Raw genomic sequence first — 27,451 nt, 5'->3', positions numbered from 1 at the left:
TTGTCTGCAAAATAATTCGTCAATTTTACGACCATTCTATTCACGGAGGATCAATCTATACGTGAAAAATGGATGGAACTTCAAATTTTTTTTCTCAAGTCCCATAATTTTTTTTTTTTGGCTGATTCGAGGTCGTAGATCACGAAAATGCAATCAGTTTCTTCCTAAGATCAGTTGTTAAGCAGAAAAACTAATTTTGTGGAAAACTTCGAAAAAATAGGTCAACATTGAAGGGCTACAGCACTTAGAAAAATTGGACTGGACATATGCTGAGATCGTGATCTTACTGAAAAAAAAATTGCACACATCCTAGATTCACATCCTCTCTCTATGAATAATGAAACAATAAAATCATAAAAATATTACGTGTATTTCGTATGTACAAAGGTATATCACAATACTGCATATGCAAAATAAATAAGGATTGACACTATAATGTAACAAATGGAAAAATAAACATGAAAATACACTATGGCACCGTATAAACAAAGTAACCTAGATACAGTTCTAAACATACATTTTTAGTCTAAATACTTAATCGAGATATGTACAACTGCTGGGGGAATCTTATTTGTTATAAGGCACAATTTTCAATTCTTCAACAAGAATTGAGGCAAGACAAAGAAACAAGGGGATAGGATACTCCATTCCTCTACCTTCACCCTTGTAATACCTATATGAAATCATAACGAAAAAATTTATAATTCCATAGCTCTGAACTAAAAATGAGTTGTATATCATTTATTATTATTATTATTCATTTAAGTTGAGGAATCCCGTGCTATTGATTTGTTTCAATATATTTTACGAACTATAGGAATATTCGAAAATATTTACAAATATCTACAATCTACAATTTTTCTGGCTGGTTCATGTGGATAAATACCGAATTCATGCATTAATTTAAACGAGAGGTGTATCAATGTTGTAGTTCTTCAATAAAAATGGACGATAAAATAAACAGCAATATGAATTGGCTCTGGAAAGGTCTGATGAACATGTTTCATGGAATTTTGCACTTGAAATACCAATATGGTAGAATACTTCCGAACTTGTGAAGTCTTATATTATGGTTTCCCCGCCAGGTCCTTTCAGATGATGCAGCCTAGGCTTCCTATGGGGATGGGCCCTGATGGAATGCCTACTTCCGGTGCTCAAAGTGCCAGAAACAGAATTCTGTGGCGGTGGTACGTATCGTAACACCGGAAGAGTAGGCACTTTGAGAGGAGGCTGTTGCTTCGGTCCAAGCTTCTTCAAAACAGACCTCCAAGCGGTGATGGTCTTGAAGGACCAGATCCAGAAGACCGTGCTTACTCCAACGAACAGGGACATAAGGTAGCGGATCAGGAACGCCCACAAAGCAGGTTTGGCACGTCCAGAGACCCACAGATAGCGTTCGTTGTACTCGTAGTAGACAGTGGCCATGACGCAGAACGTAGGGATGGCGTAGAGGGTGCAGATTGCGCCCAAGAAATCACTTTCCTTCCTTGGAGCAGCAGCGGTCAGAGGAGCAGCAGCAGATTGGGCAGGTCTCCTGATCACGCAGATGCAACCGAAGATGAGCAGGATGATGCCAACGGCGAAATAGGCGATGTCTGGGATCAGCACGAGGCTGAGGAGGGTGTCAGAGTTCTTGTTTCCAACGTAACAGGTGCCTGTAAGGAAAAAATAGGTTGAAAATTGATTAAGAAGATCGAATGGTTCAGAATTAAAGTTCAATTATTCATGATTCAGTTGTAAAAGGTGTGGAGAGGTTGAATTTGATTTTCTGAGAGTTAGCATTACTAGTAGCCCGACGCCACATCGAGAAATGTCATTATTGACATGGATTTTGACAGGATGAGTCTTTGACCCGTGCAAATATTCAAAGAGTAGATTCTTGAGGTCAAAAGAAGCTATACAATTTTTTCCAATTCGGCACTGATAAAAAGATATAGCCATTTGAAGTTTTCATAATGAGCTCTGCCTGAGAGAGAAATATTCGTACGAAACAATGGCTCACCCTGTATATCTTTATCCTAGACGAAAAACTCGACACTCATTAGTAGATTTCTTCATTTCTAAGATGCTAAGATGGTAAATTTCTTTTATTCAGATTACTCTACAGTGGTTCTCATTCTGGAGTTGATTTTTTGAATAGAGTTAGTACATAGGAAAATGGAGAAGATTTTTGGTGTTTGAATGAGAGTTTCCATAAACTCAAGTGCTTCTGGCGCTTGTTAACACTCTGGGTGGAAAATCTACCGATCTTTGATCCATTTGAAAGGTGGATAGACTTTAAATCTTGTTTTTGACTTCACCACACACACGCCTGAAAGAATCTTCTTGAATTTTTCTCGCAAATTCCATCGGAAAGGAATTCACGAGTCGAAACACCCAGAAGCTATCTCAACAACCATCTTTACCATCCTTATTATCGGCGTTTCTCGGCCAAAGGGACCAAGACGTCGGAGATCAGCATCTCCTCCTTTTCGACCTACTCGGTATTCAGAGAAAAAAACCAAGACACCAGACTCCCATTGTTAGGAGCAGCACCTTTCGCATATGTCGCACAGTAGACCATTGTTTTCATAATTAAGAACCCAGGTCTAGTCGTCTGGTCTCCAGTTACATAAACGAGCCTGGATGAAAATTCGCTCGCAGATAAATTATTACTCTGACATCTGAATGGAGCGCTGTATAAGAAGATTGGGCTACTCGGATGTTTTGGTTTAGCATAATCGGATATGTGATATATTTCATCCGGACCTTCATGCAGGTATTCTGGGTTTTGCATATCGTACCCATGCAAAAAGGTCTGAATAATGTAGATGGCAGAGGCGTAGAGAGTTCGACAACAAGTTCAAGTGAACACATACGTTCATACGTACATAACATATACTTCATTCAAATTTATTTTAGCTGTCGGTTGGCCATGAAATAATTTTCTCAAGTTTTTGTAACTAGAACGAAGTTAGGTTGGCACTTATGAAATGTCGTTAATGTCATAACGCCGTTGCCATAACTAATATCAATTTTTATTACGAAAATTCGAAAATGCCGAAAGTGATTGAAAAAAGAGACAGGGTTTCAGGAAGTGCTATTTAGAATTCAGGTCCGCTCATTCAAATAGTTATACTCTGATATTCTAAAATCCACAATACGTCAGACGGTAGCGAACATATTCAAGGTAAGAGAATTTATATAATGTTTCATCTGAATCTAAACGACTTATATTTCAGCTGAATATTTCCACAATCAGAAAGATTGTGAATGAAGAATATATGACAAAGAATTTCCTTCTATTGGGAGACCCAAAAAAGTGGTGGCATTTCAGAATTTTATGTTTGAGTGAATTAATGCGAAAAGTTTACTACAGGATTTTCGATAAATGTCATCGGAGAATGAGTTCCCTAAAATGGATTTTTCTGTTTTTCATTTGACTTGTCCTATACAATGTAAATGTCTTAAGGTACTAATAAATACCTAAATATTATAATTACATCAATGTATTAAGATGAATAGCCATAAATACACGCAAGTTGCCCTGTTACTGTTTATTCATGTGAAATTTTTGTTCAACGGTGAAGTTGCATCTTAACTTGAAACTTCCTTCAACTCCTTTTACTTATATTAATGCAAGATGATTTTTATTGAAAAATTTAACATTCTTGTAATTATCTGTTAATTCCTTCGGGAGATACCCATTGCCAACCACTGCATCATATGCATTTCATCTTCTGGTTAATATTTTTGAAATCTACAAATGATGTAAGCCAAAGAAGATAACGAACATTAATTCTCCTCAAGCTAGTGCATATTATGATATTATACTGATCTCTTGTATTTTCCATGCAAATAACTGGATTTGGTATGCCTTCAATTAGTTTGAATAAACTTCAATTATGTTCGTCACATATTTTCCGAAGAGATTCGACATTGTGATAAAATACGTAATAACAGAAACTTTTACGTAGAACGGGCAACGCAGCGTTGATTTAAAACCCAAAAATGTTTTGACAAGCTTCATAACCCCACATTTTCGTACTATACAGAGTGAAATGTGTCAAATTTCCATGGCCAACCGACTGCTAAAATAAAGTTGAATGAAGTATACCTACACTGTACCATGAGAGATTTAGTAACTGGGGAACCTGGGACTCTTTGCCCAAATATATCCAATCAGCATCAGAGAAAACCAGGATCGACAACGTATTCAAGACGATGCTAAGTAGAAAGGAACATAAAGCTTTGTATAAAATATTCAGTGCTTTTCTCTAGCCTTCTGAATCTTTCAACGCCTCTTGGCTGGTTCGAATCAAAACGTTACCAAGGTTTTTGCAGTAAACCTTCAACGGTACAACGTTAATAGGATCACGATTCTCGAAAAAATAAATGACGAAACGAGCGGTAACTCAATAACAATATTCCTGAACTGAACAATATTTTTTGCGGATAAAATACCGACCAGTTTTCTTGTAATAACCACCTATCTAACGCTGGATCTCACAGCAATGCCCGTAGCTCGTAGAATAAATTATTTATCCAGTTCTTCATCAGTTAACTGCTTCACGAAAAGGAGAAACCTATACTTATTCCCTTGTTGAATTAGAGACGGCGCAGTGATAACGGATTGTACCTATTTATTAAATATTGTAATTTATGATGAAATGGTTCTCGTTGCTTTCGAAACGTATTTATATTATTATAAGTGTTGCTCTTTTAGAATATGTATCACTTTCAGTTCTCCGATGATTTTTCTTGGGGATACGAGTGTCGGAAGTTCACCTTCGATAAATTCAGATAAATTTCACTTGAAAATTCGTCAAGAGCAAATGGTTGCACTCAGATTGGTGAAATTTAGGGATTTATTACTGGAAGAGTTGCACTTTTGGGATAAGTATCATTTTTACATCTGGGATCATTTTTCTGGGAGATACAAGTGTCAAAAGTATAACGTCGAAAAATTCCCAAAAAGATGGAGTCAGTTAAAACTTCCTCAAGATCGAATGGTTGTGCCGAGATAGATGAAATCTTGAGATTTAATGCAAAAAGGGTTGCTCTTTCAGAATATGTATTACGTTTAGATCTACGATAATTTTCCTGGAAGATACGAGACTAGAAAGTTGACCTTCGAGAAATTCCCAAAAAGATGAGGTTAGTTGAAACTTCCTCAAGACCGAACGGTTGTACCGAAATGGATGAAATTCTCAGATTTATTAATAGAAGAATTGCTCTTTCAGAATATGTATCACATTTAGATCTGCGATAATTTTCCTGGAAGAAAAACTAGTCTCAAGTTGACCATCGAAAATTTCCCAAAAAGGTGGGGTCAGTTGAAACTTCGTCAAGACCGAACGGTTGTACCGAAATGGATGAAATTCTCAGATTTATTAATAGAAGAGTCGCTCTTTCAGAATATGTATCACATTTAGATCTACGATAATTTTCCTGGAAGTAAAACTACTCGAAAGTTGACCATCGAAAAATTCCCAAAAAGATGGGTTCAGTTGAAACTTCCTCAAGACCGAACGGTTGTGCCGAAATGAATGAAATTATCAGATTTATTACTAGAAGAGTTGCTCTTTCAATATATGTATCACATTTAGATCTACGATAATTTTCCCGGAAGAAAAACTACTCGAAAGTTGGCCATCCAAAAATTCCCAAATAGATGGGATCAGTTAATACTTCCTCAAGATCGAACCGTTGTGTCTAAATGGATGGAATTCTCAGATTTATTACTAGACGAGTTGCTCTTTCAGAATATGTATCACAGTTAGATCTACAATAATTTTCCTGGAAGAAAAACTACTCGAAAATTGACCTTTTCCGAAAACGCTGATCATTCCTTTGACTGTGAAAACTCAAAGCGACATTAAAATATGATTAATAAGCCAATAAGATCTTCCTTTTGGACATAATTCACAAGGCCCAAATGCGACCAGGATTCAAATACTGCCTCCATCTTTGGGTTAGGTCTGGAGCCGCCAGATCAAAAAGAACCGGCAGCTGTTTTGCATAAGAACAGATTCGCATCTCGTTATGGTGACAAGAAAGAGCCGGTTCTTGTAAACGTCTCGTTAATCGAAAAGCCGGCCATGATACCACCGAGGCAATCTACTGCACAAGAAACGCACTGTGCTGTTTGATTTTATCGCTTTCTTCTCTTGAAGCGATGAAAATGAAGAATTTCCTATCAACTTTTGCCTCCAACTGTAACTTAACGTAGAATAAATGGAGATTCTTTAGTCGGAGTTCTTGAGGTTCGGCTGATTGACCAAGAGATCGACCAACTGGTAAAAACATCGCAAATATTAACGAATCAGTGTAGTTGTTAATTTTTAATATAATATGTCATCAAAAAGCTGTTAGTCTCTCTTCAGATCATACAGCTAGCTGGGTAAGCCTTGAAGAAGGCAACTACAGATTTCACCTCCACAAAACCCACTCGCTAACTTGCCATAAAAAGCCAGGATAACAGTATCCTGCTCCGAAACGAGACCATCACTCTACGAGGCTAATTATTTCAAGATTTATGTTCGAACTCATAAATAAAATAAAGATATCCAACGATTACGTATTATAATGCACCACGCTCAAGTTAGCAGTTAATTTTTTAGCGTGAGACGTGTCCTCTCCCAAGATATTTATCTTCGTAATAAGATCCACCAGATCCTACAGCTTGTACGCATGAAATTGTTGCAATGATGATGTACAAATCACTGTTATTATGTGTGGCGACTGCATAATGTTGTTTTAAGATGTCCTCCGGTTGTGCAGTGGCATAATAACAATCGTTCTTATTTGTCGAGGAAAAAATCTCGTGAATGCCTGCCAAGATAGAGATTACCCTGTAATTTGTTTCAAGTTATGAGGACTTGAACTGTTTGAAACTGTAAACACTCTAGTTGTTTTAATTTTTGAGGCATATCAAAATCACGAGTAATTTTGCCACTTTGTTGGGACACCCTGGGTACCTCCACTGTCATAGTCGTCTTTCTAGATGGCGACTTAACCGCGTTCCATAAATAACATCTTTGTGCCGGCTGAAAAGATCTGAAAGTGCCGACATTTCTGACATCTCGTAATTAATGTTTTCTTTGATTGAACTTAATTGAGTTGCACGGTATAATGACTCCAGAAATGACACGTGTTAACGTGAACCGGTGGCCACACTGTGGAATGACGACGATGGTGAAAGTTTTAAGGCTCCCTGAACATTTCTGAAAGGCTGGTTTCGATTTTATTGAGAGGGAATGTGTTTATGATGGAATTAAACTAATTTTTTCTTTCGAGGGAGTGTAGAACGCTCGAAATGAGAGAATTATGCATGAGAGGTTCATGTCTTGAACAACTTACGAGGATATATTGAAAAATTCTCAGCCTACTATAGAACCAATAAATATTTCAATGCCAAAATATTTTATTACTCAACATATTCTCCTCTTAATTGGATACATTTATTATAGTGAACCTGCAACGCCTCTAGACCTTTCATAAAAAATGATTCTTCTTGATCAGCAAACCAGACCTCCACAGCTTTTATTACTTCCTCGTTGGAAGAAAATTTACGACCTTTTAAACTTTTTTTCAGTTGAGGAAAGAGATGATATTAAGATGGAGCCAAATCTGGTGAATAAGGGGGGTGTTCTAGTAATTCAAACCCTAAATCACGAATTTTTTGCATGGCAACATGAGATTTGTGTGCAGGGGCGTTGTCCTGCAGAAACAAAACACCATTGGATAGCTTTCCGCGTCTTTTCTCTTTAATTTTTTCCCGTAGAGTGATCATTAATGTCGAATAGTAATCTCCGGTTATTGCTCTACCTTTATCCAAAAAATCAATCATGATTACTCCATGGCAATCCCAAAAAACTGAAGCAAGAACTTTTCCAGAAGATTTTTGGACACGAAACTTCTTAGGTCTTGGAGAACCAGAGTTTCGCCATTCCATCGATTGTTGCTTTGTTTCTGAATCGTAGAAATGTACCCAAGTCTCATCCATAGTAACAATTCGGTTTAAGAAGTCTACATCGTTTTCAAATCGAGCACAGATCGAACGCGATATTTCTACCCTTGCACGCTTTTGGTCAACATTCAAACATTTGGGGATCCATTTTGCAGCAATTTTTCTCATGTCCAAATTGACGTGAAGATCCAGAGTAAGTGAAAAGAGGAGTTGACAAAAGTCTGAACGTGTTAACGCTGGAATATTGTCTTGTCTCTTCCCTGCAAGCGGTAGCATTTCATTATATTTTGGTTCAGCAGATAAGCATTTACAAGCTTCCAATTAGAAGTTCAATGATAGCCATTTTTGGACTAACCCTGTAATTTTACATCTCGAGATACACATCTAGGTTTTCGCCAGAGAAAAAACTGGTCTCGATATTAATGAAATCATTAAATGTGATCTGATCTCGCTTTCAACATCTTTTTTCGAGCATAATTTGATAAATGTATCTTTCCGAGAGCCCATAATCGGTTTATGTCATGAATAATTCAAGTTTTAATACCTATTTCGACGTTAATTATCGGTAGGATCAATGAACGGTGCTCCGTCAAGAAGAATGACAGATAGGACTCGAAAAACCTGTCGATGATTTTTATTCTCCTCGATTTTGATTGGATTCAACTGGTTGTTCTTACTAACAAGCCTCACGTCAATTTTTCTGTTAACACCCTGGCCTAAATCGAATCAGTTTTCAGCTTGGATGATCTTGTACCAAACGAACGTGAACCTCCTGTCAAATTGGGATTCCTTCATCTTAAAATGATCGTCTTCCATCCTTACTATCGCCTCCTGTCTCAAAATTAGATATTCCTAACGACCTACAGAAGATCCCTTCCAAAATTTCTCTTCCCTTTTCCTCCTGAATGAAAAACTGTTTCCGGAAAATCTACTTGACCCTCCAACACATCTCCGGCTGACATAAACCGAGATGGGACAAAAACAAAGGCCAGAACTATGCGCCCACGAGCGCTGATGGCATTCCATCAGATTTAGCGAACTCGTCGACGGCTCAATCTCTCGTCCACTTGTCCACTCTGATTTCAGGCGTTCCCGAGACACGCGTGGAATGCCAGTGGACCGAATACGAGATGCTGTCTGGAATTTGGCGATGAGAGATTGTCATCGCAGTCCATTATGCTGTAGCGGACGACGAGCACATCATTCATGTGTAGCTGAATGAATAAATGACGATTCCCAGAACGTTGTCTCCAGGGTATTCCAGTGTAATTCATACAGAACTTTGTTTTATCAGTAACATGACGCCACGGTTGGCAGATCATTGTTGCAGCCCTTGCCAGTCTTGGAAACGTTCACAGAACTGGTCAATTTCTCATGTTTCTGCTTCCTGCCAATACTTTGCTAGGTTTCCGATGTATAGGATGTTCTTATATTGATATTACTATCTAATGAACAAACTTAGAGTACTCACAGTTGGAATTAAAGGAAACACGCTCGCCAGAAAGGGACCACAAAGTCTCTTACTGGACCTGTACCTTTCTTCCTATAAGGAAAAGTTTCTGGAGAGGGGAATAAACCAGAAGATGAAGCTAGGTGTCCTCAGGAAGATTCAATAGTAAATATTGGAGTTTGCTGGACCTCTGGATCTGTGGGGTAGATGCAGATGGCACAGTTATCAGAACAGCTCTTATGGGAGACTTCAAGATCACAGTAAAATGTTACTCCCTTAGCCATACTATCAACTATTTGGGAAAGTCATCAAAATTTGTTGACGTCTCATGCCATTTTTGAATATTTCCTCCATTTTATACCCATCCTTTCATATTTCACTCAATAAGAGTTCTACTCCTCGACCAAACTGAATGATGAATGACAACCTATCATCTTTATACGTGAAAATCCTCATTAATCCGCATAACCTAAATGGAACCTCGTCCGAAAACTATAATTTCAAGCAATAAATATGAAATTCTAGAATGCCACCCTTATACAGGGCGAAGAATTGAAAATAAATTATTCCGAAGGACCTACCTGTAAGATCGTCTGCGTCTACATCCCTTCGTACTAAAGCCACAACAGTCTGACCCGCTGGAAAGCCCCAGGCGCAAACGTGTAAGATTGTCTCTAGGCTCCTCATCTTCTCCGTGGTCCATTGAAGTCCAACCCTTGCGACCCACCAGGCGCACAAGCAACCCCACCTGGAAATAAAGATTTTATTGTATAAAAACCAAAATGATAGGTACAACAAAACATTAAAAGGTTTGCAACGAGCTTCATCTTCATTCAATTCGAGAATGATTAAGATTTTGCTGATTTTTGTTATCCAATTTCTTCTTTTACTTCTCATAACCTCTCCTCCCCAAGTTTTTGTTCATCTACCATTCACATGTCCTACACAGTTCAGTTCGTGCAACATAGAGTTCACTTCATTCTTTGTTCATTACTTCTCATGCTAATCTTATTTGTTATTCCATCCCCAAGATGAACTCCCAGTACTGACTTTTCGAGTTTCAGTACCTTTTTCCGTCTGTTTTTATCGTTTCCCATGTGGGATCCTTTTCTCCCATAACTTTAAATGAAGCCACCCACCTCCATTTAAATTGCGAATAAGCGGAAACATATCTCTAGGTGGATATTCTAGAATTCAGGAAACCAACGATTTAATCAGCTCTTAATGGTGCCAAACACGAATTAACTTCTCACCTCATTTGTATAAAAACAGACAATGGCCAAAAAGCCACTTCAAACACGAATAACTTGAATTCTTCGAGCACCCATTATCATTCGGACCAATTTGCATCACAAATTATTCTAATTATTCCATCGCTGTTGATGATAAGCATCAATAGGATCGTTCTCAAATTCACGAAATACATTAAACACAGGAAAGACGCTTTTAAACGTTGATTATGCAAACAAGGTGAGGAGGAAATTGGTAACCAGAAACTATCGTGTTACTGAGTAGATATAGAGGTGGATAAACACAATTTTGACCCTTGACTAGCGCATTTAAGGCTGCGTCCAGGTACTTTAGTGTTAGCACATCCAAGTGTAATTACAGAGTCCAATTCAAGAAGCTTCTGTTCAAATATTTGGGCGGTAGACACCTGGTTATTAATTTTCTCGGGTTCTGGTAGTTGTTTGTCTTATGTTGGATGCGTCTTTTTGTGCGTGAAGTATTTGTTCTTTCATTCGTTCTCAACTCATGACAGTTCATGAGAGAAGCAAATAGAATGCGAGGGAAAGTTGGAGTTTGTTGATTAATTTGGTTATTTACTTTACGGGTTTCGCCCGCCCAAGATAAATGTGAGAAATGTGCCCTATGGCAACAAGAGCTGTTCCTTCTCCTACAAATTATACATATTGTAAGTTCCCAAGCATACGTACGGTAACAGATAAAACATTCAGAATCTCTGTGAGCTTGAGTTAGTTTCTCTGGTGGAAACAACCTCCATAGTGCTTGAAAGATTTGAAGGCTGATACTCCACCACTGCCGTAGATGAAAAAGACGCTAGATCAAACATTTTTGTAAAAAGAAGCGAGTGGAGATCGTATCTCCTCGGTAGCTCAGATGGCTGAGCGGTTAACCAGCAATCATGAGGCAGTGGGTTCGAATCCCCCCATGGAGGTACTTTTTCTGGCATTCAATAAAATCGTTTAAATGTCACTGATTCCTCATTGGAGTAACGACGGCAGTGAAATCTGACGAGGATCTGTATTTAGTTCTCCATATAACCAATGGTCGCATAAAAGTTAACGTTTGAGGTCTTGAGCCATTAATATCTTCGTAAAGACGTAACGGCATGCTTTCGCTTACAAAACCAATAATTTCTCCGCTCGAACAACACAACGATTTAACTATTAGGACGCAGTAATGAAACTGGTCGAGGTTGAAATATATTCTGCGAGTTTTTCAGGTGATATGACTTACCAGCTTCAACAGAGGAGGCTGGGTACTTAAATTTAATAGGCGAGGAGATGGGGGACCAGTTTAAAAGGAATACAAATACGTTGCATGAATATTGATGAAGGGTATCCCGACGATCGATGTAATTGAAGAGGTTGAGTTTTTGCACGTTTACGGTATATTTAATTATTACCCATGATATATGACCAATGGAGGCAGACACATTCTGTTCAATCGGGATGTCTACAAATGCTCCAGAATGCAGCATTTCAGAAGAATTCAAGAGCACCTCAGAACCCTAAAGATTGTTTGGGAAAGAGTTTAAGGGAGCCACCTGGCGTGATCTTCATGTGGGTTCAATCTCGATTCCGGATTATTTACTTTAGTGGAAAACATCGTGTTTCGCTCACATATCTAATTCATGTACTACTGTACAGCAACGCTGGGATGAATGTTTGTTGTTCGAAAAAATAAATCATGAGGCCGTATGGGTGATGAACACAGGCCATCTGGTGGGCCAGTATTTATCCATCCTCGTTTCTGTCCATTATGGTGATGACGTTTCCGTGAAAATGTTTTCATTTGTACCAGGGAGTGTTGAGAAGACAGTTCCCAAACGTTTTGGTGTACCTATACATAGCTGAAACTTAGGAGAACGTAGTAAAAAGCCACCTTTTTGCTAAGTGTCGTGGAATACGAATTTTCCTGACAGCATATGAATTCTACATCGGGCTTTCCAAGCTTTACGGCTTTAGCTAGCTTATGCCTTGAGTTTAATTCTTCCATTTCTTCGTCTACAACCTTTCTCGATGCAATCGAGCATTCCTCAACTCCCAGATCAGAATTTTTGTCGTTTCCAACAAATCATGGTTGCCATAATCATCAACGAGAATATTGTTGGCTTCAGCTAAAAAAGCAAGCCAATCTAGGAGTCTTTCTGTGACGCCAAGGTCTTCTAATAGTTCTTCGAAATGTTACCACAGCTGTGAGAGGCATATTCCGAGTATTGGTCGTGATTTTTTCAGTCGACAAAACGTTTCTGTGATTCAATCAACTTAAGTTGTATGTGATAGGCTTGTTCGATGCCGAGGCAAAAACCAGATACCCCCTGTAAGTACCGCACACACCATAAACCGGCACATGAAAAACTGATGGACGAGAATCTTGTTAAGGCCAGTCAGGTAAGGTTCGTATGGGCGTCTCCGCAAGTTTAGCGTTACCTTGCCGAACAATGGGGCACTTTATTAACTTCAGCCGATGGTTTATTTCGTTGAACTCTTGTTCTTGTTACACTTCCAGAGTGCTAAGTCAAATATTCTCGCCGGCGGCTTGTAACATCGTAAATCTGGAGCCAATTTAAAAGCGAGAAGTCTTCGCGCTGATCTGAATGACCTCTGTGGGGGATTGTCGGATGTGGAACTCAATTGGGACATTGAAGTTTTGCGGAATTGAACCGTTTCAATGTCTCTGGTTCGGGAAGTTTTCGAAGAGAAACACCTGTCTGCTTTTTGGAGACATGCAACGTCTCTGGATCTTTCAAAAAAAATGTTTGTTCTTGCTTGGCAAACCAGACCTTATTGTTCTACCCTTATCCAAAAAATCAATCATGATAACTCCATGGCAATCCCAAAAAACTGAAGAAAGAACTTTTCCAGCAGATTTTTGGACACGAAACTTCTTAGGTCTTGGTGAACCAGAGTGTCGCCATTCCATCGATTGTTGCTTCGTTTCTGGATCGTAGAAATGTACCCAAGTCTCATCCATAGTAACAATTCGGTTTAATTAGTCTACATCTACTCTGGTTTACTTTGTTGACCTCAAACTTCACACTGACACTTCTAATGAATTATTGTTCGTTGCTATGGTAACGCAATATTTTTTTAATGCATAGAACTGGTCTAGGCTAACTAAATCCTCGTAGATGCTCAAACTCACGAGAAACCCTGAACAAACCAAATCTTCAGCCTATACATATAGCGAAATTTCCAAGAATTAGCAGAAGTTTTTTACTTCTCCGTTCTTAAGGCACATATTAGCATTTAGAGGACGTTCTTGACCTTCCATTTCAGCCGGTTAATAACATTCATCTCAGGTCGGTTGAAAATTACATTACCATCGTTCATCTCCTTGATTGACATCGAATTAATTCAGAGACTGTTATCTGCCATTTACCGAAAGGCATCTCGTTGTCACTACAGACTAACATACAGCCCGTTTATAACATATACAAGGAGATAATGGATTGGACCAGAGTGTCGGTCCCAGATACAATCTGATAAATTGCTCGAATGGGCCAGCAGCGGTCCGCGTCTCAAAAAGAGCCTAGAGAAGACAGTCAATGCTACAATGGATGTTCAGCTCAGATCGGGAGATAGCCAACAGGTTGTTTTTGAAAGATCCAGTTCTCTCTCGCCCTGATCTGATAAGATGACGATGCTCTTCTTACGGTTCTGGAGGATGGGAAAGAGTTTTTAAGAGAGTTCTTTCTGTTGGGATTGAAGGAACGTGGAATGTCTCGGTTGTTTTGTAGTTCGTGTTTGAAACAAACCAAACGGAAATGTCAGGGTTGCTATTTGATTGAACTTCTTGGTTGCATAACAGGCTAAACTGAAATGTTTTTATAAATTCCACCCCACTTAAGGGCGTTAACCTATTAGAAGCATATCCCTGTTGAAAATTGAATAATTCACGATGCATCCTGAACTTGGCAGTATACGAGAAGCAGGCCGTGTCCTTACGTTCTATTGCAGCAGGTCGTAATCATCATCTGCATCTTTACGAGCCTGGATAATTTCCATTTCATACCTGAGTGCTCGTGTGAACGGCACGAGCAATAAAATATTTGCAGGCGCATGCATGATTATCTATCAGCATCAAATTGATTTACACACCGGTTTGTTGAAGTTTGTTTCCAGGCATCTCTTCGATGGGTAATTCTGAAATTGGAAAACCAACCGGTTAAGCTTCAAACCATTGTTAGTTACGTTTCCGATTGTGAATTAGGAAAAGGATGTTGAATTCTGTACGTTTCCAAGACTTAAAAGATGTTTCTCGATATAAATCATTGAAAACCCTTGATTTGAGCCTAAAATTGAGTGTTTGTGGATCTATTGGAATATCAGCCATGTCTTTCCAAGTCTAGCCCGTCTTACGAGGATGTATTGATATCTATAGTTAGCCTAGACCAGTTCCATGCATAGAAAAATACTGCGTTACCATAGCAACGAACAATAACTCATTAGAAGTGTCAGTGTGAAAATTGAGGTCAAAAAAGTAAACCAGAGTTACGCAATAAATTAAAAGAAAGAAGATGTCCACCGGAATTGTGAAAATCGAAAAATTGGAGTATCGAGCCATCATCAAGTACCTGTATTTAAAAGGGTTGAGAGGTAAGCAGATTTACGAAGATATGCTTAATACCCTTTGGATCAATGTTCTTCGTATGCGACCGTGAAAAATTGGACTGAAAGCTTCAAAAGAGGTAAATTGAAGATGATGACCGATCGGGAAGGCCAGTTTCTGTGTCAGTCCCCGAAATTATCGATGCAGTTCATGACATGTTCAGACCGTCGAGTTGGTCTAAAAAGGATATCTGAAGCACTGAATATTTCATACGAACGCTTTCATCATATAGTTCATGTCAATTTGGACATGTTGAAATTTTGTTTGGTTCTATAGTTGGCTGAGAATTTTTCAATGTATCCTCGTAAAAGCAGAGTCCACTAATTGATAGATTGGTGATTTGCTCTTGCATCTTACAACTGCTGTGTTCCTCACTTGCCAGAGTGTCAGAGGGCTGTAAACCCCAAGGATATCCGAAGAACTAATCAAAAATCAATGCGGAAATCCACGGCTTCAACATTTTCCTCTATTCTCCCACGAAAATGGAATGAGGAAACGACACGTCTGAAATCTCAAGGATGAAATCCGTCTGACACAGTTCTTCGCTGGTCTGGGCACCAAACAACCCAACAAATCAGACTTTCAAAGTTGTTGGTGCATCATCGGCCAAACCGGCTCTAGACCCACCTGTTCGCCTTCTCGTTTACCATCCACAAAAAAGACGAGTATTGGATATTTGACGCTTGTTAACGAAAAAATAGAATGCGGTAGCTAGAAACCTCTGGTAAGTGGGCGCGGAAGTAAATGTTTTAATCCAGGGGTGAGATTTACGTAGAAATCCTCCCGAATTTTTAGAGGATCTCTTGTGAAATGTTGAAATTCGACGTCAATTTTTCTGCTTATAGAGATTATGGTTGTTCTGTTCATAGAGATGAAGATTTTTCTGTTTTTGAAGAGATTATTTACGTCTCTGTTTCTGTAGCCTTATCGGATGAACCTATAGAATGACGATAGGATACGAACATCATTATTGATAGGACACCTACAAGTTCTGACGCCCATTATGGTTTCCGGTCTTTTCACAGCCACATTAGATGCTTTCAACGCAATATAATCCTACGTTTGAGGCAAAATTCTCTTTGATGGCACCTCGAAATTTTTCTGCTTCTTTCACCTACGCCTTCGTTATAAACAGACGTTCGTGATAACCAATGTCATTGGAGTGTTTCCTCTAAGCGGCTTTCGGTAATCTCCAAAAGCTCTTCGTCGAAATGTTCTTGAAATGTGCTAACTCATTGTCGAATAGGGGTTGAAAGAACAGAGCGGCTTTTTGAAATCTTCACACGTACATTTTGTGACTCAATCTTCATTAAACATACAACATCAAATTTGAGCCTATACTTCATTCAAATTTATTTTAGCAGTCGGTTGGCCATGAAATAATTTTCTCAAGTTTTTGTAACTAGAACGAAGTTAGGTTGGCACTCATGAAATGTCGTTAATGTCATAACGCCGTTGCCACAACTAATATCAATTTTTATTACGAAAATTCGAAAATGCCGAAAGTGATTGAAAAAAGAGACAGGGTTTCAGGAAGTGCTATTTAGAATTCAGGTCCGCTCATTCAAATAGTTATACCCTGATATTCTAAAATCCACAATACGTCAGACGGTAGCGAACATATTCAAGGTAAGAGAATTTATATAATGTTTCATCTGAATCTAAACGACTTATATTTCAGCTGAATATTTCCACAATCAGAAAGATTGTGAATGAAGAGTATGACAAAGAATTTCCTTCTATTGGGAGACGCAAAAAAGTGGTGGCATTTCAGAATTTTATGTTTGAGTGAATTAATGCGAAAAGTTAACTACAGGATTTTCGATAAATGTCATCGGAGAATGAGTTCCCTAAAATGGATTTTTCTGTTTTTCATTTAACTTGTCCTATACAATGTGAATGTCTTAAGGTACTAATAAATACCTAAATATTATAATTACATCAATGTATTAAGATGAATTGCCACAAATACGCGCAAGTTGCCCTGTTACTGTTTATTCATGTGAAATTTTTGTTCAACGGTGAAGTTGCATTTTAACTTGAAACTTCCTTCAACTCCTTTTATTTATATTGATGCAAGATGATTTTTATTGAAAAATTTAACATTCTTGTAATTATCTGTTAATTCCTTCGGGAGATACCCATTGCCAACCACTGCAGCATATGCATTTCATCTTCGGGTTAATATTTTTGAAATCTACAAATGATGTAAGCCAAAGAAGATAACGAACATTAACTCTCCTCAAGCTAGTGCATATTATGATATTATACTGATCTCTTGTATTTTCCATGCAAATAACTGGATTTGGTATGCCTTCAATCAGTTTGTATAAACTTCAATTATGTTCGTCAGATATTTTCCGAAGAGATTCGACATTGTGATAAAATACGTAATAACAGAAACTTTTACGTAGAACGGGCAACATAGCGTTGATTTAAAACCCAAAAATGTTTTGACAAGCTTCATAACCCCACATTTTCGTACTATACAGAGTGAAATGTGTCAAATTTCCATGGCCAACCGACTGCTAAAATAAAGTTGAATGAAGTATAGGTCGTAGAGTTTTCGAGATATCTTTATCGAATTTTTGCACGAGAGGCTCAGATGCAAATGCAGCCAACTGGGCGAATGATCCCTTTGTCCACAGGACCCATAACAGAATTGAATTCGTTCATAGTTCGCTCGCTGCACGATAATTAATGTCCTTTTGTTTCTCAAACAATGCCACTTACCATAAAGGTGGTTCTGAAAGCAAACCGACAGGCATGCCTTCTAACAATCGCCGGCCGCGTAACAAAACATCGGTACAGCTTCCAAAAGCTTGTTTATGCACTGCATAAATCCGTCACCTATGATGGATCGTGGGGTTAACAAGATTTTTTCGATGGTATAGTTGTGAGCTGTAATAAACTCCGTGTGAGCGTGGCTTTATGAGCCATTATCGGCGTTTAAGGGTTGGGAATGGACGGCTGTGGTCGTATAATTCTCGAGGAAAAACTGGTGACGTTGTCGCAAACCGAGCTTTTTGATTAATGTGACTGCTTGTGAAACTTGAGACATGATTCGTTTTATTGCCGGAGTCGGATAACGTTTAATATCGCATGGCGGGGTTGAGACACCAACAGGTTCAATTTTATAGGTTCTTGTATGTCTGGTCTGCTGATACATCGATCAAAAAAATTCTTAGATCAAACGTTCTGTCTTCAGGAAAGTTTTCAAAGAGTTAATATGTACTTAAGAACGATATCTGGTCACTATTTTCAATTTTGAATCAATCAATTTGAGAAAATTACCAAGCAGTTAGAATATTCTTGAATCTTAATTTGAAGCATATGATTGACTGCACAATATCCATTCAAAATGTGACAATTTATTGAGCATATCATATCAAGTCGAAAGCTACTTCTGGTATAACCGAAAGTGTTAAAGATGAACCTATACAGGGTCAGTATTTGACTCGTATAAATATTTTAACAGTAATAATGAGAAAATTGGAAGACTTGGGTGATATCTTGCGTTCGAAAAAGATTCATCAAATAAACGAAAATCTATATTCCGAAATTCATTCCATTCGATAAGACCGTTTCTGGTGAAAAGTGTTTCTTTTGCCCTCAAGAATCTACTGTTGAATTATTGGAAGAAATCATCAAGTTTTTTCGTATTTCTCGACTCTCATGCATTTTTTAAAGCGTATAATGTGGACGTACATAATTTCACACTCTAATTAGCCACCTTCCTAAAATTATCGAAAAAATTAAAAGACTGTTTCATGGTCATCTCAACCTTCCCAACGATTTATGTTGACCCATCCTTTCTTCGAATTATTCAATTAAGAAGGACACCAGAGGGCTCTCAACATACACGAAGAAATATCAGAAGATATCCGACGCAGCATCCAACAACAAAAACCGTTTTCGACTTCCCATTAATCACGACAACAGCCAACTCACTACCATTAAAAAATCCTGATTAATGTCCTGATGGTATCAGACAGGACCATTCCGTGATCCGAAACTCTCAACAACCTCAAAACCAATAGATCCTTCGGTGCCCATTAAATGTTTAATTTGAGAGAACAGCCAATTATACCCCTGTGTAAATAAACAGTTCTACCAACCGTGGCGGAGTATAAATTATCAGAAATTATTGATATTTCCCAACCTTTAACTATGGCGAGTCTGGTCCACGGTTGTAAATTATGGTTGAGAGACCTGTCAAGATCCAGCGGTTTGGACCCCTTTCAGGCCCCCTCCCTTGCCCTAGCAGGATGCGGTCCGGTCTTGGAGATGGCTGCGAAGACACCCATTACCATTTTAAAACTTCGCCTCTTACATTAAGATGGTTCCAGGTGAGATTGTTCGGTATTGTTGCAGGTATGGATTAGAGCAGGAATGCGATCAAAATGAAACAATAAAAGAAATGAAGTGAAATCATTCATTTCTGCAGTTTCTGAACGAATCCTCTGCATTGAGATGTTCAAACTTCTTATCATTTACTACTAGGCAGTAATTGAATTCGTATATACGAGGATGTATTGATATCTAGTTAGCCTAGACCAGTTACATGCATAGAAAAAATATTGCGTTACCATAGCAACGAACAATAACTCATTAGAAGTGTCAGTGTGAGGTTTGAGGTCAAAAAAGTAAATCAGAGTTAAGAAATAAATTAAAATAAAGAAGATGTCCACCGAAATTGTGAAAATCGAAAAATTGGAGTATCGAGCCATCATCAAGTACATGTATTTAAAAAGGTTAAGAGGTAAGCAGATCTACGAAGATATGCTTAATACCCTTGGTGATTAATGTCCTTCGTATGCGACCGTGAAAAATTGGACTGCAAGCTTCAAACAAGGCCAGTTTCTGTGTCAGTCCCCGAAAATATCGATGCAGTTCATCATATAGTTCACGTCAATTTGGACATGAGGAAAATCGCTGCAAAATGGATCCCCAAATGTTTGAATGTTGACCAAAAGCGTGCAAGGGTAGAAGCATCGCGTTCGATCTGTGCTCGATTTGAAAACGATGTAGACTTCTTAAACCGAATTGTTACTATGGATGAGACTTGGGTACATTTCTACGATCCAGAAACAAAGCAACAATCGATGGAATGGCGACACTCTGGTTCACCAAGACCTAAGAAGTTTCGTGTCCAAAAATCTGCTGGAAAAGTTCTTTCTTCAGTTTTTTGGGATTGCCATGGAGTAATCATGATTGATTTTTTGGATAAGGGTAGAACAATAACCGGAGATTACTATTCGACATTACTGACCACTCTACGGAAAAAAATTAAAGAGAAAAGACGCCAAAGGTGTTTTGTTTTTACAAGACAACTCCCCTGTACACAAATCTCATGTTGCCATGCAAAAAATTCGTGATTTAGGGTTTGAATTACTAGAACGCCCCCTTATTCACCAGATTTGACTCCATCCGACTATCATCTCTTTCCTGAACTGAAAAAAAGTTTAAAAGGTCGTAAATTTTCTTCCAACGAGAAGGTAATTGAAGCTGTGGAGGTCTGGTTTGCAGAGCAAGAAGAAACATTTTTTTTCAAAGGTCTAGAGATGTTGCCTGTTTGCTGTAATAAATGTATCCAATTAAGAGCAGAATATGTTAAGTAATAAAATATTTTAACATTGAAATTTTGTTTGGTTCTATAGTAGGCTAAGAATTTTTCAATATATCCTCGTATTCATGAAGAGAATTGCAAAACCTTCAAAATTTTCATCCCTCAACCCCTATTGCCATTGTAAGTACATATACAGATGGTCTCCTTATAACGTCGGCAACCTGTGAAAGCAGACTAGATCTTGTCTCGTCCTGACTACAGCCCTGTGCCTTCTTTCCCGCATGTTCACCTCGCATTATACAAACGTGAGGTTAGTGAGACAATCACTCTTGTTAACAGATTGAGCGATGCCTCTTCCGAGACCGTTCACGTGGACTACAACCAGAAAACAATTAAAAACGATCGCATCACGTTTGGAATTAACGAGGTCTGAAAATGTTTCTCACATCTGTTTTCACCTCGGAAGTTTCAAGGGCACTCTGTCGAGTCGACGATAGTTAAGTGCTCTGATAGTAGGCGAAAAGTCTAAGATTATGCTCTTTTCGAAAAGAAGAAGAGAACACATATAAATCAAAGACAACTGCGATTATACAATCATTTAAACGATTGTCAATATTACCTGAATATAATTCTTCAGGTAATGGTTGAATATCTTGATGAATAAAGGTTCTTCTTCCACCCTCCCTTACAAGAATTTGTCGCAACATTATGGATATTCCACCACTAAATTTGACAAAAGTTACCGCCGTTAATTCGTCATTGAAAGTGACACAAAATCTTGAAGGCAATTTCTCGCTTCACTACCTCATATTCTCAATCCTCAAGCCGGACTTTGTTGTGGCTACCTTCGACAAAAAATCCGTACCTTTCTCAACTCAACCTCTTTTATGACGCACCCTTTTGTCCAGAGTTTTTTCCTACCTGAACGCATACGCTACGAAGTCTTTCAGAGCGAAAACTTAACTTTTTACCTTCTAAACACCGCGATTTCATATACACGCACCGGCCGTAAATCAGCAGAAACCCATAAAATTTGTCCGACGAAATTTCAACGCCCCTATTTGAAATCCACCCGGACGCAATGAAACGGAAGTTGGTCGTGTTTTATTTTACGGCGCGGCAAACACCAAAGGGCGACCAATTTACGAAATTCGTCGAGGTTACAACAAAAAAGAAAGATGCACATGCTTTAATTTAAAAGATTTTCCATCACAACGAATTCCCATTTAAATTTAATGTTTACTATACTAAATTTGCCGTGAATTCCTATCGTGTGATGACCAGGAAATTAAATATTTAACAAACAACTGCGAGAAGCGTGGAACGCGTAGAAATAAACGATGTTCACATCGTAACTCACCATGCTTTGGACGCCATTCCGAAGTAATAGATCAGCAGAAAAACGAAGGAGCAATTGACGTTGTCCAGTCCTTCTCCGTTCTGACAGCCACCTGTCATTCTTCCAGAGAACATCCTCAAGGCCCAGCCTATGCTGATCAGACAGTAACATAGCGCCATGCTGACCAGAGGGGGTGCTCTAGCCCTTCCTCCTCCTATTATGAGGGTTAAACCGGATCCGAAGCTGGTTACGAAGCAAATGAGTGCCCATAGGGATACCCAAACCTGCAAAATTGAAACGGGGCATTAAATAAACGTTTACTTCATTCATTCGTTCATCAGGGATGGTATAATTGCATGTCGAGGGAGAATCTGGATAATTATGAGGTGTTTGTACACCCTATTGAGATTTATAACATTTGTTTTTCTGGGAAATTAATTGGTCGGGGATATTTCCGTACATTCAAAACTTGGGGGTGGTTTTTTATGACCTCAAGAATCTACTGTACGAGTCAAAGATTCACCCTCTATAAACACTGAAAAACATTGACTCAAAAACACGCTGAAGATTCTCATCAACCACCTTCACATCCACTTCAAGAACTCAGACTGCTTTTACAGCTACTCTGTAGGGAAATTGATTGAGGCTACTTCAACAATACGATCAAAAGTAGGCAAAGGCGTTTTCTGGCTCTGATTGATGTTCGAAGAGGCCATTCTCTTCACTGAACTTCATTTTTTAAATTTTTTTAGTAAACTACAAATGCTAAGAATAAATTTTCCCCTGAAACTATAAAACTTCTCCAGAAATGTAAAAAAGAATGAGTGGATAAACATTTAGAGTTCCCATATTTAAAGAATCTGTGGAAACACCGTCAAAATTATTGAAATTCTTCAGTCTTTGTGGAGCAGCCCAATCAGCACATTAATTTTGTTCTGAAATAACGAATATTCGTCCGAAAAAACCTAATTTTACTGGCGTTGAAACCCACAACATGTATAATGATCGATAATGCTTGTTTCTCCTTACGCCAAGCCGAGCGTGAAGTTGAATCCTCGTAAAAAAACAAATCGAAATCGTGTGGTATGGGTGAGGTGGTTCGAAGCTCTTCTCCAGACCATACCATCGGACATGATCCCAGCATCGCTCTGTGCGCTGGGACGGAACCCCAGTCCATTATAATCACAGAGTGATTTTCTGTCCGATAAATACTCCGGAATGTACGAGAATGGTATGATTGGGGCCCGAACTTGATACAGTTGATTGTCATGCCTCAAGGTCTTCGATCTTGGAATATTGATGTTGTTTGTACTGCATTTTGTACGGCTGTGAACAGGCCTAACGAGGCACCCATCGAACTAGATCCACGACTGTGAAAGACAGCTCGGAGATGATGAACTCTCGAGAGGTTGCTGAAGAAATACTGGGGTGGCTTCAGGCTGTTTCACTAGCTCATTACTTGATTTGAATTGAGGAGCAATAGGTCTTTATCTCTTGGAATTTTGTTGGATCACAGTTCATTCATTTCCACGTGAAAACCTCTAGAAATTTTCCTCAAGATATTAGGAAAATGAACAAACGAAAAATAGTGTTCTCTTCAAGAGTTACCACCTCCAAAAACCACTCTAACTTCTCGCAAGTTGCAGTTAAGAACGTCATTTTCAGCAAACTTGGGGTGTCTGTGAAAAAATCGACATTCTTGGTGCTTTAAACCCTAACTACGCTAACGACATCTTTTTCTCGGTTGGTGCTATGAAAAAATTGCAGCAGATCGAAGTTTTCAAAGCGTTTGAACTCAAAACGAGCTTGGACAAAGAAGCTTTTCAGACACTTTCATCATTGATATCATCCAACAACAGGGGTTAAATTCAATGGACTGTAACTCCAAAAGATGGAGCAAAAATCAAGAATATGGGTTCCCAAACTTCATCTCAAGAATCTTCCGTGACCAAATTTTGTAGCATCAATTTCGGACATCCTGTATAGCGAGGTATTATAGTTTTTTTGACAATCGAAAGACCTGATCTATTCGAGTAGCGATCGGTATCTTTCCCAGCATTGTAAATTCGTGTTATTCGACATAAAGAGATGTTTGCGAACTCTACAACTCCATGATCATTGGAGTACATTGATCCATAATAATTAATGGTTCGGCAGGGAATATCTGTGGCTCCAAAAATAGAGTCACGTATTCCTGCCAATTATACAAGGTTCAAAATCGAACATCAACGCTGGTTTTACTGCAATAATAAAAACTACGTGCATAAATATTTACCCTAGGGTTCAGCCGATCCAGATACTACGCTGGAACTGAACTCCTATTTATTTATACGATAAATTTTCAGCATGGGGCATGTGTTCAATGGTATTTTTCTTATTGGATCGCCTTGTTATAGTCTAATGTTGCAACTGATGGTAGATTATTTCAAAATATTCGAGGTTACCGAAAAATGTCTCATATAAACTTTGTAGGGCTGTTAAAAATCAACATATCTGTGATAAATTGACAGTTGATTACTTTGATTGTCGACACAATTTGAGAAAATTCATTGAAATTATCTCTTACCGACCAAAATCTCTGTTTGGAATTGCCTAAACTAGTTCTTCTATAGGAATCAATATTCCATAAAAACTTTTTGTAAAAATGCCTCATTAGAGAACACTTGAGATTAGGTGTTCATCCCACTCAAAGTTATCGATGGGAACAAATTCTCAAGAGCTCCTACACATCCTTCGACAAAGAAAGAATTTGCCAGTATCTTCAGGGTTCAATTTCGTGTTTGCACATATGTTGGGGTGCTGTTTTGGCAGGAAACCACACGTAATTATGAACATCTGGCTGAAGAAACCCAAAACCTGGTGGTGGAGCGGCATTTTTAAAAGCCAGAAGCCGGAAGAGGATCTGCCAGGAAAATTGAGTAGCTGCCCTTATAATACGATGATAGAGTGACAATTATCGGAAGCTTGGCATATGTATACAGGTGGATATATCAGCTGAAGGAAAAAGCATAAAAGGCTGAGAAAAGAAATTTTATATGAAAAGTATTCCAGGAGATTAGAATAGGTTGTTTTATCTATTTTGAATGAATCGTTCGTTGAAAGAAAATAGAGATCTGCCACATTTCACAATGTTTCAAAAAGTGTGTAAAGCGCTTAAAGTAAAAGAACAATGTTCCAAAGAGGGTATAGGTGCTAGCTCGGGTGCAAGGCTTGGGAAACAATATTTCAAGTAGGATATAAAACGATTAAGGAACAATATTTCAGATATCTACTGTGTAAAAAGCTGAAGGATCAATGTTTTGTAAATTGTGTGAAAAAGAACAATGTCTCAATTGTGTGTAGAACGCTGAACTGATAATGTTTCAAGAAGTGTGTACAACGCTGAAAGAACAATGTTCCAAGTAGTGTGCATATCAATGTTTTGAGAAGTGTGTAAAACGCTGAAAGAACAATGTTCCAAGACTTCCAAGTAGTGTGTGAAACGCTGAAAGAACAATGTTCAAAGTAGTGTGCAAATCAATGTTTGGAGAAGTGTGTAAAACGCTAAAAGAACAATGTTTCGAGTAATGTGTTGAAAGCTGAAGGAATAACGTTTCAAGTGGTGTGTAAAACGCTAAAGTGACAATGTTCCAAGTAGTGTGTAAATCAATGTTTTGACAGGTGTGTAGAACGCTGGGGGAACAATGTTTGGAAAAGTGTGTAAAACGCTGGAAGAACAATGTTTCAAGTAGTGTGCAAAATGCTGGAGGACCAATGTTTGGAGAAGTGTGTAAAACGCTGGAAGAGCAATGTTCCAAGTAGTGTGCAAATCAATGTTTTGAGAAGTGTGTAAAACGCTGAAAGAACAATGTTTCGAGTAATGTATGACGCTGAAGGAATAATGTTTCAAGTAATGTGTAAAAAGCTCGAGGAACAATGTTCCAAGTAGTGTGCAAATCAATGTTTTGACAGGTGTGTGAGGGAACAATGTTTCAAGTAGTGTGTAAAACGCATTAGGGCTTAACAGATTTCCGATAGCCAATTTGCAAAAGCATTCGAGTCTTGCCTCTTGTTTTTCTGATCTCAAACTCACCTCCGCAAATCGCTTCTCGTGTTCTTCGAACAAAGAATTGGCCTCGCAAGTGGGCACACATCCCCCAAATTCATTCCTGGTGAATTGCGGCGCGCAGTTGAACTTTTGCACTGCAGGATCGACAGACGCTGTCACATCAATGCCCTTATCTTTCGGGCCCTCCATGCACATGTGTTCGTGGTTGTTTTCCACCGGAAATCTAGAGCAGTTCAGTGCCTCCGGCCAGGGGAAGCCGAATCCCCTTAGAACGGGGTAGCATCTCGACCTGACGCTTTCGCAGAGTCCCCTGCAGGGTCCTATGGGATTCGCCACTTTCTCAGTGCACATAGGGACGTACACGGAACACAGGAAGAGTTTTAGCTGGGAGCTACAGCCGTATTGGATCAGAGGCGAGAAGGATTTCAGGGTATAGTCGGCCTCGTGCTGTTGGTCATTGCCGCCCAAATTCGGCATCCCCGTCATGTTATAACCAAGCCCGGAACACAGATCTATACGGATGGGTTCGCATGTTCTCAGAGGTTCCGCTGTGGCACCTGTAACGAGCACCAAAAACAACCAAAACATTTTGCAGGGCGCGTACACAGAAGTTCACCCACACACGTTAGGTCGCGACGGAGGAACGCTCAACACTGCTGGAGTGGTTTGACTTCTTTGACCGGCTGGTGCGTTTCTGGTAGATCTTCGACGAAAGGTTGCTTTTAGTAGGTAGACGGCCGAGGCTTGCGGTCTCGGGTTCAAGGAATGTAGTCGTTCCGAACTAAAGCTCCACGATCTTTGCCGATCATGTAAATAAGCTCGGCTACAAAGCTGCTCTCTCCGCTCGGCCGTGCTTTGCGCGGCGTGTAAAGAGATGCGATTGTTCTCTGGTTAGCAGGACCGGAATTCGGGATTTCCGACGACAGCATCTCGGGCAAGTGGTCCAGAATTTTCTCCCGATATATCTCTGGCTAAAAGCTCATTGGAAAGACTCTTATGCTTATATGCCCTTCGCTTCAAAATTGGCCAATGGAGTATGCCAATTTTGGTGAATCGTTCGACAATAGGGATGAATTGTCAAAATCAGCTGACTGTTAGTTGTGTAGGGCAGGCGAACTTTTCCTCCACCGTTTCCACAGCTATTTTTAGCCCTGTAGAATAGGCAGGAATTGCTGGAATTGCTTCATATTAAAGGATCTAGATTTGTTCTTTCGTACATAAGAAGAAAGAGGGAG

General features: G+C 39.0%; 1 protein-coding gene across 1 annotated transcript; it reads right to left on the bottom strand.

The window, feature by feature from the left end:
- Positions 1-351: 351 nt before the first annotated feature.
- Positions 352-26,989, bottom strand: LOC123316483 (frizzled-4-like). Its single transcript, XM_044902575.1, has 4 exons — positions 26,241-26,989; positions 22,190-22,452; positions 9,983-10,149; positions 352-1,655 (listed from the first exon to the last, which is right to left on the bottom strand). The coding sequence occupies exons 1-4, from the start codon at positions 26,802-26,804 to the stop codon at positions 1,063-1,065; spliced, it is 1,587 nt and encodes a 528-aa protein (XP_044758510.1). The 5' UTR covers positions 26,805-26,989; the 3' UTR covers positions 352-1,062.
- Positions 26,990-27,451: the final 462 nt, after the last annotated feature.

Source organism: Coccinella septempunctata, chromosome 7 (assembly GCF_907165205.1).
Source record: "Coccinella septempunctata chromosome 7, icCocSept1.1, whole genome shotgun sequence".
In the NCBI taxonomy this organism is placed as follows: Eukaryota; Metazoa; Arthropoda; class Insecta; order Coleoptera; family Coccinellidae; genus Coccinella; species Coccinella septempunctata.
Note: the sequence above shows the minus strand (reverse complement) of the source record. Positions and strands in the feature narration are given on the sequence as shown.

What these genes read in the sequence shown, in the direction of transcription:
- LOC123316483 (XM_044902575.1), bottom strand. Translation starts at nt 26,804, where the DNA reads ATGTTTTGGTTGTTTTTGGTGCTCGTTACAGGTGCCACAGCGGAACCT. An exon ending in ACGAGAAGCGATTTGCGGAG is followed by an intron (nt 22,453 to 26,240) that starts GTGAGTTTGAGA and finishes TCAATTTTGCAG; the next exon opens with GTTTGGGTATCCCTATGGGC. An exon ending in GGAATGGCGTCCAAAGCATG is followed by an intron (nt 10,150 to 22,189) that starts GTGAGTTACGAT and finishes CTTTATTTCCAG; the next exon opens with GTGGGGTTGCTTGTGCGCCT.